Source organism: Oculina patagonica, chromosome 12, assembly GCF_052425735.1.
Source record: "Oculina patagonica isolate OP01 chromosome 12, crgOcupat, whole genome shotgun sequence".
In the NCBI taxonomy this organism is placed as follows: Eukaryota; Metazoa; Cnidaria; class Anthozoa; order Scleractinia; family Oculinidae; genus Oculina; species Oculina patagonica.
In genome coordinates, this window is record NC_135769.1 from 28,046,379 (window position 1) to 28,059,471 (window position 13,093).

General features: G+C 38.1%; 2 protein-coding genes and 1 pseudogene across 2 annotated transcripts; 2 read left to right on the forward strand and 1 right to left on the reverse strand.

The window, feature by feature from the left end:
- The first annotated feature begins 222 nt into the window (after positions 1-222).
- LOC144632916 (uncharacterized) lies at positions 223-1,874 on the forward strand. The gene has a single exon (XM_078491678.1). The coding sequence runs from the start codon at positions 314-316 to the stop codon at positions 1,184-1,186; it is 873 nt and encodes a 290-aa protein (XP_078347804.1). The 5' UTR covers positions 223-313; the 3' UTR covers positions 1,187-1,874.
- Positions 1,875-6,341: 4,467 nt separating this feature from the next.
- Positions 6,342-12,782, reverse strand: LOC144632839 (uncharacterized). Its single transcript, XM_078491582.1, has 5 exons — positions 12,478-12,782; positions 12,158-12,375; positions 11,882-11,972; positions 10,775-10,927; positions 6,342-7,953 (listed from the first exon to the last, which is right to left on the reverse strand). The coding sequence occupies exons 1-5, from the start codon at positions 12,590-12,592 to the stop codon at positions 7,427-7,429; spliced, it is 1,104 nt and encodes a 367-aa protein (XP_078347708.1). The 5' UTR covers positions 12,593-12,782; the 3' UTR covers positions 6,342-7,426.
- LOC144632203 (uncharacterized) lies at positions 8,042-9,329 on the forward strand (annotated as a pseudogene).
- Positions 12,783-13,093: the final 311 nt, after the last annotated feature.

Genomic DNA, 13,093 nt, shown 5'->3' on the forward strand with positions numbered 1-13,093 from the left:
TTTCGTAAAGATAAGCATCTCACAATGAACTTCATAAGTTGAGTATTTAAATAATAATTATCAGAATTCATTAATTTTTTGGTGGCTTGCATAAGAGGTAATTGTGTTATGTTTGTTAGTTGATTCATTTTTGAGCATCTAATGGAATGGAAACACGAAAGTACCCTTGGCTTCGCATCTTCTTTCCTTACCGGTACTAACTTTACAGTGATGGTAGAACACGTGATGCATCGGAGCTGAGCACACGCGTGTTTCGGAGCTCCGCAAAATCTTTATTTTGAAGAAGGTATTTTGAGCAAAACTAATCATTGTAATGTCTGCTGACAAAAGCAAAACTGAGAAGAAGCGCCTACGAATTAGCAGCTCAACCTCCGAGGACAGCGAAGAACAGCTACTTGAAAATCTACTTGAAAGAATCTCGCTCATCGAACAAGGTGCTGCTGAGCGGGAAGCGCGGATAACTTCTTTAGAAGCAGAACTTGCCAAAGCAAATGTGACCATAAAACAGTTAACAAAAAAAAACAACGAACTCCAAAATTCGCTCGAATTTACGCAACAAGACCAAGCCGAAGCCTTTGACCGAATTGCGGAGTGCGAACATGAGCAAGCCCAGCAAGATGACGAGCTTATCAGGCAGGAAATTTACAACCGACGATGGAACATGATCTTTTACAAAATTCCAGAATCCTGCGAAGAAGATTGCACAAGTATCATACGAGATGTGATAACCAATGATCTAAAATTTGACCGTGCAGAAGTCAACCAGTTTCAATTTTGTGGTGTACACCGTCTCGGCAAACAAAGTCGTGGTCGACCAAGACCGATTATTGTGCGATTTACCTGTAGGAACGATCGAGACAAGGTCTGGAAAAAGCGACGAAACCTAAAGGGTTCAAATGTAAGCATTGGAGAAGATTTGCCAAAGCGAGTCCAAGAAATTAAAAGAAAGATCCTGATACCAGCAATGAAGAAGGCCAGAAGCTTAAACCCCCGAAATAAGGCGTCAGTAATAGGAGACAAGCTGATTGTTAACGGCAAGCAATATATGCACTTCAACATCCCTAAACGGTGGCTCGATACCCAATCGACCGCTGATGAAGAGCCGGCTGATCATACAGAAGAACCAACTGATCATAATGAAGAACTGCAACAGCAACAAGAGCCCACTAATGCTGATTGTGCGTGAGTAAAAAAAAAACTTTGTCGATAAAATATCTGTATTCATAATACCTAATGCCATAATATATCCTTGTACAAGGAGCTCCGAGGCACAAAAATGACTTTAAAGACGTGTTTATGACGCATAAACATTTAGTAAATTGCGTTAAGGCCATAAGAGCCTGTTTTATTTTGCTTTTCTTCATTGTTCTAAATGTCGCAAATGTTATTTGTAGATTCCTAATATCTAAGCTGTTCCTAAATAATCTTCTTTATTTTAAAACCTGTTTTCAATTTTTTCGAACGTATGCAAATTCTTCCAATGTCTTCAACAAAACAACTTTTTCGCCAAATTTTACCTCTAAAGTATTGAATTCCACAGGGAGAAAGCTGTCAAATTCACACGTCTTGCTCTGGCTTAATCGCCACACCTCTCCTTAATCAACGCCTTCAACTTAAAAGGTCTCACTGTCAACGTAAGAGGTCTTAACAAATCAATAAAACGGCGTGCCCTTTTCAGATGGCTGCATAAACAGAACAAAGGCTTTATATTCCTTCAGGAAACTTATAGCTCAAAAGAAATAGCAAATATATGGGAAGCGGAATGGGGCGGAAAAGTATTGTTTAATCATGGAACCAACCACAGTAAAGGCGTTATGATTCTTTTAAACCCCAAGCTCGACTGCAAAATTGATAACATAACACAAGACAGTAACGGGAGATTTATAATCGCAAAACTAACAACAGATGATTCGCATCTCACTTTAGTGAACGTATACTCGCCTAATGACGTTAATCAACAGGTACACTTTTTCAAAGACCTTCAAAATCAACTTCAAGAATACCCGCATGATAATATAATTATTGGTGGCGACTTTAATTGCGCTCTTACCCAACGGGATAAAAAAGGAGGAAACCCTGTTACACGAAAAGGCCCAGTCATCGACGAAATTAACAATCTCTGCGAGCTATATGATCTCGGCGATATATGGCGATCTATAAATCCGGATGCCTGCCAATTCACGTGGAGGGACAAGTCTTTTAAAGTGCAATGTCGGCTAGATTACTTTTTGATTTCTAACGAACTAAAAAGCCTTGTTTCAGATTGTAAAATTGTATATACACCCAATACCGATCACTCCGCCGTACAATTTAACCTTATCTCTGAAGAAGCAAAACAGAAAAAAGGTCCCGGCTTTTGGAAATTCAATATTTCCCTACTGGAAGATAATCAATACGTGTCGCAGCTACGTAAAAACCTCCCTCAATTCCAAAGCAAATACGAATCCGTAGAAGATCTAGGGTTACGTTGGGACCTTATTAAAATGGAAATTAGAGGTTTCACTGTCAAATACACCAAAATTAAAGCACGAAAAAGACGAGATGAGGAGAAATTTCTCCAAGATAAAATGAACGATCTGTTCACGAAAGCGGAAAACAACAGAAACAATAAACAAATCATTAACGAACTCAACTCGACCAAAGCGCGTCTGGACAAAATAATAGCCTACAAAACTCGTGGAACAATTCTTAGAAGCCGTGCTAGATGGCATGAACAAGGTGAACGTAACAATAAATATTTCTATGGTCTTGAAAAGAGAAATTATTCAAGAAAATTAGTCACTAAATTGAAGTTGAGCGACGGCTCTTTTACAACTAGTCAATTTGACATCTTAGAGGAACAAAAAAAGTTCTATGAAAACCTCTATAAATCGCATGTATCTCCGCCACAGTGTTCACAGGATAACGATGTATTTTTTAATCCAAATAATACTCCCTCCTTAAACGAAGATGAAAAAGCTTTATGCGAAGGTCTTATCACAGAAACAGAAGCACTTATTGCCCTCAAGGGTTTCTCTGCAAATAAAACTCCCGGTACAGACGGACTGCCTGCTGAATTTTTAAAATACTTCTGGTCGGAACTGAAAAGCTCAATTGTTAGTAGCTTTAACTATGCCTTCCACAATGGCTCTTTATCAATATCCCAAAGACGCGGAATTATCTCTCTTATCCCAAAAAAGAATAAGGATAAAACAATTTTGGAAAATCTGAGACCGATTTCTCTGTTAAATGTGAATTACAAAATCCTCACTAAAGTTTTGGCCAAGCGCGTAGAAAAGGTTCTACCGAAGCTAGCAAATCCTGACCAAACAGGCTATGTAAAAGGGCGTTATATCGGCGAAAACATCAGGCTTATACAAGACCTTATGTTCTACACCGACAAAACAAATCTGCCAGGAATTGCCCTATTTCTTGACTTTCGCAAGGCGTTTGACACCATTGAGTGGCATTACTTAGAAAAGGTCCTTATTCATTTTAATTTTGGCGCTAATTTTTTACAATGGTTTAAAACTCTTCACACTGATATCTCCAGCTGCGTTATAAACAACAAGCACGCTTCACACTTTTTCCCAATAAACCGAGGTGTGAGACAGGGCTGTCCACTATCAGGTTTACTTTTTGTTATTGGCCTTGAACTATTTGCCAGAGCTGTCAAACGTGATGATCGCATTAAAGGTATCACAATCGGAGAAAAAGAAATAAAATCCACTATGTATGCGGACGATACCACCGTTTTTGTAAGCGACCTCAATTCAATAGAACATTTACTACATATGCTAAAGAATTTCGCTTCTACTTCTGGTTTACAGGTTAATACGTCAAAAACCGAAGCTATGTGGTTGGGCTGTTGGAAAGATAGACAAGATACCCCTTTCAATTTTAACTGGCCACAAGAACTTATTTGCGCGCTTGGTGTTTTTTTCTCGTATGACTCACCTAGAGCAGACAAATTAAACTTTGGCGACAAGATACGCAACATGGAAAAAATTTTGAATGTATGGAAATGCAGAAAACTGACATTAATCGGCAGGATTAACATTGTAAAAACTTTAGCACTGTCAAAACTGATCTTTAACGCCTCCAACCTGTACGTACCACCCCGTGTTGTTGATGAAACCAACAATCTGATTTTCAATTTCATTTGGGAAGGTAAACCTCCGAAAATAAAAAAAGCCACAATTATTGGTGAGAAAAGCAGTGGTGGTCTTAAGATGATAGATTTTAGTATAATGGAATCTGCCCTAAAAATCGCGTGGATTCCAAGGATACAACAAAACTCTGATGCTGGCTGGAAAGCCATACCAGAATTTTTGCTGAGCCAAGTAGGTGGCCTTTCCTTTTTATCACAATGCCGGTATGACTTAAAGTTACTCCAGTTACACAACCTGCCTCCTTTTTATTGCTCGGTACTGAAGTACTGGCAAGACTACAGATCAGATCTTATTGATGACAATACACAGATCCATAATGAAATAATTTGGAACAATAGCAATATAATAATAGACAAAAGAACAATCTTCTTCAAACACTGGTTTCAAAACGGAATCTTACGCCTGCACGACCTTCTTGATGTTGACTCTACTTTTTTATCCATTGACAAACTTCAGCAAAAACTTTTGATGCATGTTCCCTTTACCGTATATTTTGGACTAATAAATTCCATCCCCGCTAGTTGGCGGCGCAAACTTAAATTAACAGATCCCCCCAACCATAATCCAGTTGACATGCTTGAACCCCCCACCCAAAATATCACTACTCACTCTGCTTACGCAGCCATCCTAGACCATTTCTTCCAACCACCTACAGCTGAGACTAAAATTTTACGTTATGGCTTTACTAAAGAAAGCCTGAAAAATGTCTATATGATGCCTTTCTTAACAACGCGAGAAGTTAAATTACAAATGTTCCAGTATAAAATTATACAAAACATCCTTCCAACGAGAATATTCCTGTTTCGCGCGAGGTTGTCTGAGTCCGATCTCTGCCGCGCTTGCCAGGCTGTGCCAGAAACGCTTCCGCATATGCTCTTCCTGTGTAATGTAGTCTCCGCTTTCTGGAATGCTTTCAAAGTTTGGTGGTGTGAAAAAACTAATCAGACTTTCGAACTCAATGAACGTAATATACTATACGGTTGGCACAACAACACTAAGTACAAAGATCTCCTAAATTACGCTACACTTGTCGCTAAATACTTTATATTCTGCTGCTTTCAAGACGAAACTAATATAAATTTTGACAGCTTTCCCCCTTTCTTCGGTACCAGGATTGATACCATTAGGCAAATTGCCATAAAAAATAAACAACTCGAAGAATTTAATAAGCAGTGGAAGAATTTCCTTTAACTTTTAAGTATTTACGTTTAGATATCCTCGAATCTCGTTTTCTTTTTTTTTTCCTTGTTTTTTTTTCCTTTTCCTTTTAGCCGATACATTAATATATATTTAAAATTACCGCTTTTCAATCGTTTCCTATGTTGTATCTTTTTTTTTCCTTGTTCTATGTGTATTTAAGTTTATTTTTGCTAACATTGATGTTATTTAAAACTGTTATATACTCTGTTTGTATTATTTTGAGTGTCAATAAAGTATTAATTAAAAAAAAAAAAAAAAAAAAAAAAAAAAACTTTACAGTGATCAAGTATGCTACCCACGGTGAATAATATTTATTTAGAAATATTTTGACGACTAAAGTGTTTTACATTGGCTTTCGGCATAATTCCGTGCCAGGAGAGTCTCCACATGAAAAAGAAGACTCTGTTAGAAGGGAACCGAAATGCGCAAACCAGCCAGTAAGTGGAAAACAACAGAAACTGGTAAAACGTTATTTTGAAAGCTGGATGAAAAGAATGAAAAATGAATCATGAATATCGAATAAAATTTATAATTGAATCATAAATCATCGAGGTAAAATAAGACAGCAATCATGAATATCCAAAGTCCAATGATTCCGCTTTCACCCCCGACTCTATTTTTTTGTAAAATTCATCTCTAGAACTACAGTATTTAGTACAATGGAAAAGCGAAATTCGTCTTCAATTTGGTTTGATTCACACGTAGGGCAGAGTCTATTATCCCTTGGGATTTGATCATATCTGCCAGTTTCGATCAATAATTTATGATAACCCATTCTAAGTTTTACTAATTCTTTCCTGTTATTTAGTTATTTAGTTTATTTCTTGTAAGATCCAAATAGCAGGAAGGCGTATATTCTTCCTTAAAAGTATTACAGAATTCTAATTTCTTAAGGTTTTGAATAATGTGTTGCCAGTGTAAAATATACTTTTGTTGCATAAGACTAACATATTGTTTAATCTTAACATCAGTTAAGAGAGTAGGGTCAAAATCAGGCAAATTATAATATTCAAATATCCTCATAACATTAGAGTAAAAACTATTTTTGTTGATGTTATGAAGATCAGATGACATAAAAAAGATTTGTTTAACAATAAAGTCATTTTCCTTATTGTGGAGATATAAGGTGTAATTAACTATTTTTTGATTAATAGCTATTATAAGAGGAAACCTTCCAAGCTCGGCTCTTCAAGCTGCATTCGAGGCCTTACTGCTTACTTCTAAGTAACGTTTACAGTACTGAAGATGAGCTTTTTCAATCTGTGAACTGTCCCATGACGTAAAATCAGGTTTGGTATATACTCCCCAAATTTCGCTGTTGTAAGTTAAAATTGGAGAGATCATAGCATCAAAAAGTTTATTTGCAAGGAATGGGGACAGATTGCTAATACAAGTAGGTCATGCTTGTACGTGCATGAGTTATTGTTCGTCAATTGCCGACAACATCCATTTACATTGAAAATTCCTTCCTTCAGTGGTACTAAACTTAATTTTTTTCTTGATTGTTGACATAATTGCGACACTTATTGTTCGCGTCACTTTAATTTCGCGATTTTTTTGGAATCCGGAAATTCGCGAAATTAACGTGTCGCGAAAATTTCATGTAATAAGGTAAAATGAAAAAGCAGACAATTTACGCTTTTTCAACACATCGGAAGTAGTATTACACTCTTAATAAATAGCTCGCTTTTACATTGATTAACAAAACTGTTTGTCCAAAGTATGTTTAAAATACAGATACTGTAAGATACTGTAACTTTCCCGGTGATTTCTTAGTTTTCAAGGTCTTTTAAGGAATGGAATCGAATCGTGGAGCTGGCTAGGTCTATCAGCATTCTTTCCGTTGAAATGTTGGCACTGACAACAGTGCTGTTATTTGCAGTATTTACGAGGAACGTTAATTGTTTACAGAGGTCTTTACAAACATTCTGAAAAATGTAATTACTGTCTAAAAACGTAAAGTTCCTAAATTCGGAACATAGAAAAGAATCCGTTTGTTATTGCTGCATTTATATAAGGTTGCATGCATAGGTACTTTTGATCGGTTATAAGTAATCAGTGTACCAACTGTAGGCTTAACGCACAAAGACTTTCCAGAAATCACCAGAAGATACTCCAACATTGATATCATCGCATTCCCATCTTGAACCACCTGGAGTCAGCAACCAGTGATATGAGCCAGGGACATAGGCAGCTTCATGGTACAACCTATCTTCATCCCTGTAGGCGCCCCATTTGCCAATGTTGTTGCCATGACACCACTTGTTGCACTGTCCAGCTAAAAATGAGTTGTCATTCTCCATTCTAACAAAAGAACCACAGGCGTCGGGCTGGACATCTGTCTGACCGCTGAAGTACTGGACTACAGCTTCACCAGTGCTGTTAGCGACCGTGGTCACATGGAACGTACGTCCCTGTTGTTTACTGCAGTGGAATCGCAGTTGAGTGAAAGGCAAGTGTGTTCTCAGCTCATTCATGGCACTCTTTGTCAGAAACGTCTTGTTGTTGTGATAGTTGCTGATTCCACGGTATGACGTCTCTTCTGACAGCTGTCGGGAAGATGGGTTGTCAATCACAAGCCTGGAGACAAGAAGCCAGCCACCTGAAATAAGGTGAAGTTGAATGACTATGTGGCAAAACAAAGCCGGTTGATAAAATAACAAATTTCATCATTAAAAGAGAAAACCTCAATGTATGCATTAAGAAATCTTACGGAGAGGAGGGTCTGAATGGGGTTAAGTGTTTAGTGTTATTTGCCCAATGTTTACTGCTTCTGGAGAAAATACTGTTAAGTGTCTGGAGGGTTTTTCGTGAAGAATTTTAGCATTGTAAATTCTTATCTGCTCTTCAAAAATCGGATAAAATCACTTATGAACTTAGACCAAATTTTCGGATTTCTCCTCGGAAATCTTCGGTAGTCTTCGGAAATCTTTGGCAGTCTTCGGGAATATTTGGTATTATTATATGGCAAAGCCAGTCTTAGGCAAATCCGAGCGTTCTGATTGGTTCTTTCTTGGTCGGGATTTTGCCATACGGACCGTTTCCATGAAAACGGTCCAAGCCGTGTATTTTTCCGAAAGCCGGCAAATTCAAATTTCCAACTAAACCTGCGAAAAGAAAACGTGTACTTTCATTATTCGCAAAGAAACTACCGAACAGATTGATATTTGACAGAGCTTACAACGTGGACGAAGAAAACGCGTATTCACCAAGCGAATTTCAACCGAATTATCTTAAATATTGGGAAACTTCTGATGTGGAAACTTAAACAGGCATCACCGAAAGCCAGGAGGCCATGGACGATTTTATAAACGAACGGAAAACTGTAAACACAAATAAGAAGACGGCTACTGAAATGAAAGCTCTTCCCCGCTACATTGAAGGTACGTGAAGGTAATAGAATAGCCTACCTGCTTCCGAGCTTGACCAACTTTCCGTCCAAATGAGTCCAAATTTTTTATAAACACACGAAGCAAAAAAGGAGAAGAGTAGGAACAAGCAGCAATTTCCAGTTTTCAGCGAAGCATACAGCGATACCAGAGAAGAAATATTCATTCAACATACTCAACGACACTGAGTTAGAAAAATCGAGAAGAGTACTAGCTGCGAAGTGCCAGTCACTAGTTCACAAGTACGGTGAAGGAAAGAAGCCGCAAGCCGCTCAGGCGATTGATGAAGACGACGAAGTCGAAGATGCTCTTTTTGAAGCGGGAGAATTAAGCGACTCCAATCCAGTGGGCACTTCATAGAATTGTCTTATGCTTTTTTTAAAACTTTCCCTTACACTTCGGTTATACGTTTACGAACCAGAGACAAAAGCCAAAAGTTACGCTGGGGAGCTAAGACGTTCAACTTCAACGCAGAATGATGGCCAAGAAACCTCATTTTGGTTAGCCGAGCGGCCTTCTGGCTTTCAGTGATGCCTGTTTCAGTTCCTACATCAGAGCTTTCCCGGCCCGTTCTTTAGAATAATAAAATCCGCTTGGTGAATATTCGTCTTCTTCGTCACGATTAATAAATTTGTTTTCAAACTCGTGGTAGCTTGTTCTTTCTGAGTTGCTCGCATCATCATCCTGCACTTTAGTTCCACTTTAGTGACTTTACGAAGGAAGCCCTTTGAATGCAAGTGACCGGAAGTGCTTTTTAACAGAAAAATAAACAAGCATGGCTCGAGTGCCATATAATAAACTACTTACCAACCTAGCTTGCTCAAGCCGTACTGGGGAATATTGGCCCTCGGTCGTTTTTGTACGGACCTCGCTGCGCTCGGTCCGTACTGCCACAACCTCGGGCCAATATTCCCCAGTACGGCCCTCGCGCTCGGTTAGTAAGAGGTTAGTCTTCGGATATCTTCCGAACTGATCAGCAATCGTTCAAAAATGGCCGAAAACTTCTTCATATACTAAACAAAATATTATTGGCCTTTTCGGAGCCGTTTTTGTTTCTTTTTGGAGAAAATTTACTGTTACAGTGAATGTTTTACTGATAGTATTAAAAGGCCTAAAATTTTACTGTTTCATGTTACAGAGCCAAAAATTAGGTGTTTTGTGTTATCGCGGTACCCCCATTCAGACCCTCGGACAGGGGAACGTAAAAAAATTAAACTAAAATACCGTATTGTTATCAGTCAAACATCATTGTAATCTTAATGTAATGTTGCATAAGTTAGCTTAACCCTCGATATGCTGAATTTACTCCAAAAACCACGTTTTTAAACCGTTAATTGATTTCTTTGTTTCTACGGTCCTAAATTTCTGAAATGCACTTTCTGACAATGCAATAAGATTTTGATGAAATTTCCATGTAAAAATGTACAATATTTTACTTTGGCGCATGCGCATAAGCCAAAATTTGGACCTTTTTTTGCTGAACCATTTCGATTTTTTCCCCTGCTCCTTTCCTTTTCGTTTTCTCTGCTTTCTTATTCTCTCTATCTTTTACTCTGTGCACCCCTTCTACTGGCCTGAAAAGTTTTGATCTGAATCAATGTAAAACCCGGGAAAAGAAGATCATGATCAAGTACGGCTGTACGGGTATATTGGCCTGTTTTAGCACCAATTTTACACCAAAAACTGATCACGGAATGCAGTCAATATTGAAGATGGACACTCCTGTGAAAAGATCTATCCAAGGTTAGCCTGCGAACAGGCTCCTGAGTGGGGAAGAGCGGAAGAGCGGAGGAGCGGGGCTGCGTCCCCGTTCTTCCCCCTAGGCTCCGCTCTTCCGCTTGCGTCGCTCTTGTAACCCTATTCGCTTTGCTCGCGTAAACCCCACTCGGAAGCCTGTTTGCAGGCTATCCAAGCTCTATAAGATGCACAACACAAAACTCTGCTGATGTGTAAATTGGTCATAAGTGGCAGAATGGCCATTCCTCCAAATCCCGGAATAATCCGGGCTTAGCATATTTAAAAGGGTTAAGTTACCTCCACCAGTTGTCATGTCACAGAATACTTTCATAGAAGCGTTTCCACTCTTCTCAGGGTCGATCCAGTACTCGCCATCACCTTTGGAGTCTCCTGAGTCCCGGATGTCCTTACATGAACGAGCAGGGAGATTGGATTGCGAACTTTTTATAGCTGAAAGTCAACGTAAAAACAAGCTAGATTAGAACGTGCTTTAAATGAAAAACTAACAAGCAGCTATTTCAAAAAGAAATAGTATTTCGTTTCCGGATCGCGGAACGATAAGCAGTATAAAAATATAAACGATAAGTATGGCGGGAAAGGTTGAGGAGATATGGGTTTGTAAAACTTTGGAGAAGATCCTAGGTCGAGAATCAGTATTACGGGAGAATTGCAAAAAAGTCAAGTTTTTGGCATGCATGCAAATTCCTTTACCCTTCCGTGCCAGCCACCACGAGACATCCGAAGACATCCAGTCTTGTTTGCTCTCTTAAGCGCTTTTATTGGTGGAAAATTTAGAAAGTCAACAATAAAATAAAATAAAATAGCTAGAATATTTACATAACAATTAAACACGGAAAGGGTTCTCACTATATTTTTCACCAATACATCGCTTTAATAGAAGTATCGCAGTCGTCAGATATTTCTATTTGTAATCAAACTGCATAACTTTTCGTCTTCCTGACGAATATATTTTTTCGATATTTGAAGAACATGTTTTTACCAAGTTGTTTACTTCTACTAAAACGTGTTGAAATTGTGGTTACGAGCGTTCTTCTGATTGGCGATCCTTACATGTGATCCCGACAATTTAGTGCAGAAAACTGTGAATCTCATGTAACGCACTATCGTGAACTATAATAATAATAATAATAATAATAATAATAATAGTAATAATAATAATAATAATAACAATAATAATAACAATAATAACAAAAATGGGAAAGTTTTAAGTTTATTTTTAAAAACGGACATTGAAGAGCTGTTCCTGATATCAGATGGCAGATCAGTATTTTCCTCGCAAAAACGGACATGCACTTTCCATCCCAAGAGTGTCCGCTTAGAGGATATCTGACTGACACCATAAAGCCCTACATTGATTAATTATTATTAATTATTACTACTCACGTGTTTGACAGTACTTTCCCTTGTATCCCGGATGACACTGCCCACTCTTTGTTTGTTCATTCTGCTCACGTGAAACTTCGACACAGGAGACCTGGATTGGGTTATTAAAGATATGTCAAAAGCATTCTCTTTGTCAGACTGCTTGACCATCTATTAAAATTAAAAATATCCCTCTTGCATTCTTCTCTTGCTTCTAATTACTCAACATAATAAGTGAAAAAGAAGTTTTGCCTGAAATAAAAAAAGAAATATTCGTTAAACTAAGAAATTACTGACCTGGACAGAGCCATAGTATGTAGATCCTTTCTTCCGTTTAAAATGTCCTGGCTTCATTTGTCGGGTTTGGTTGTTTAGCTCGCAAATATGTTTTGCATCGTTGCCATCAGAATGGACATTGAACGATTTGCAACTGTTATTTCCGAGGCATTTTAGATGACATTCAAACTCGTCAACAACAGCAGCCTTGCTCATGACGTGACCAACTAAGACATGATCTACAAGTTCATAGAAGGTAAACGTTTTAGTGATGCATAAAAAGTCAGGACTGACAAAAAGAACGCAGATCTTTGCAAATGAGTTTGCACATGTTCACTTACCAACTTGAGTTTCAAAAACGCTTCCACAAAAGTCTGTGTTTGCCACCACAAATAAGACTACCAGGAGAATGTTGAGAGTCACAATGGCCAACTGAGTCAGCCACAAACCAGCCATTTGTTGTTCAGAGTTCTTTTTTTACCGTTTAAGGACTGGCCGAAGTATTTTAGGTTTAGCTTTAACCAAACTATTCTTCGATGGAATAAAATATGCTTTTGGCTAATCTTTGAAAGGCTGGACGATTTGATCAATCTGAAAGTGTTAAGAAACTGGCTATTATGTGGCGCGCACTGCACTACACTGACAAACCCTACCAAATTTAATCGTACGCTAATGACATCATATTGGTTTAATATTTGTCCTTTTGACAGTTAAAATTTCTTAGCATAAATTTTAAAAGTATCTTTTTGAGAAATAAAAAGTTCGCACTTAAAAGAACGTTTTTTTGAAGTACTTTTGAATTTTCGTCTTTGCATCCTAAATATTGAAGTCACTAGAAAACATCCTTAACTATTTTTTTACGAATTCATTTTCATAACGGTAAAAAAATGTGCCTTCACTATCAAGTCATCAAGCTTCGAGTGCTCAGTCACGCCACCTGGAAGCCTGCGGTTTTTT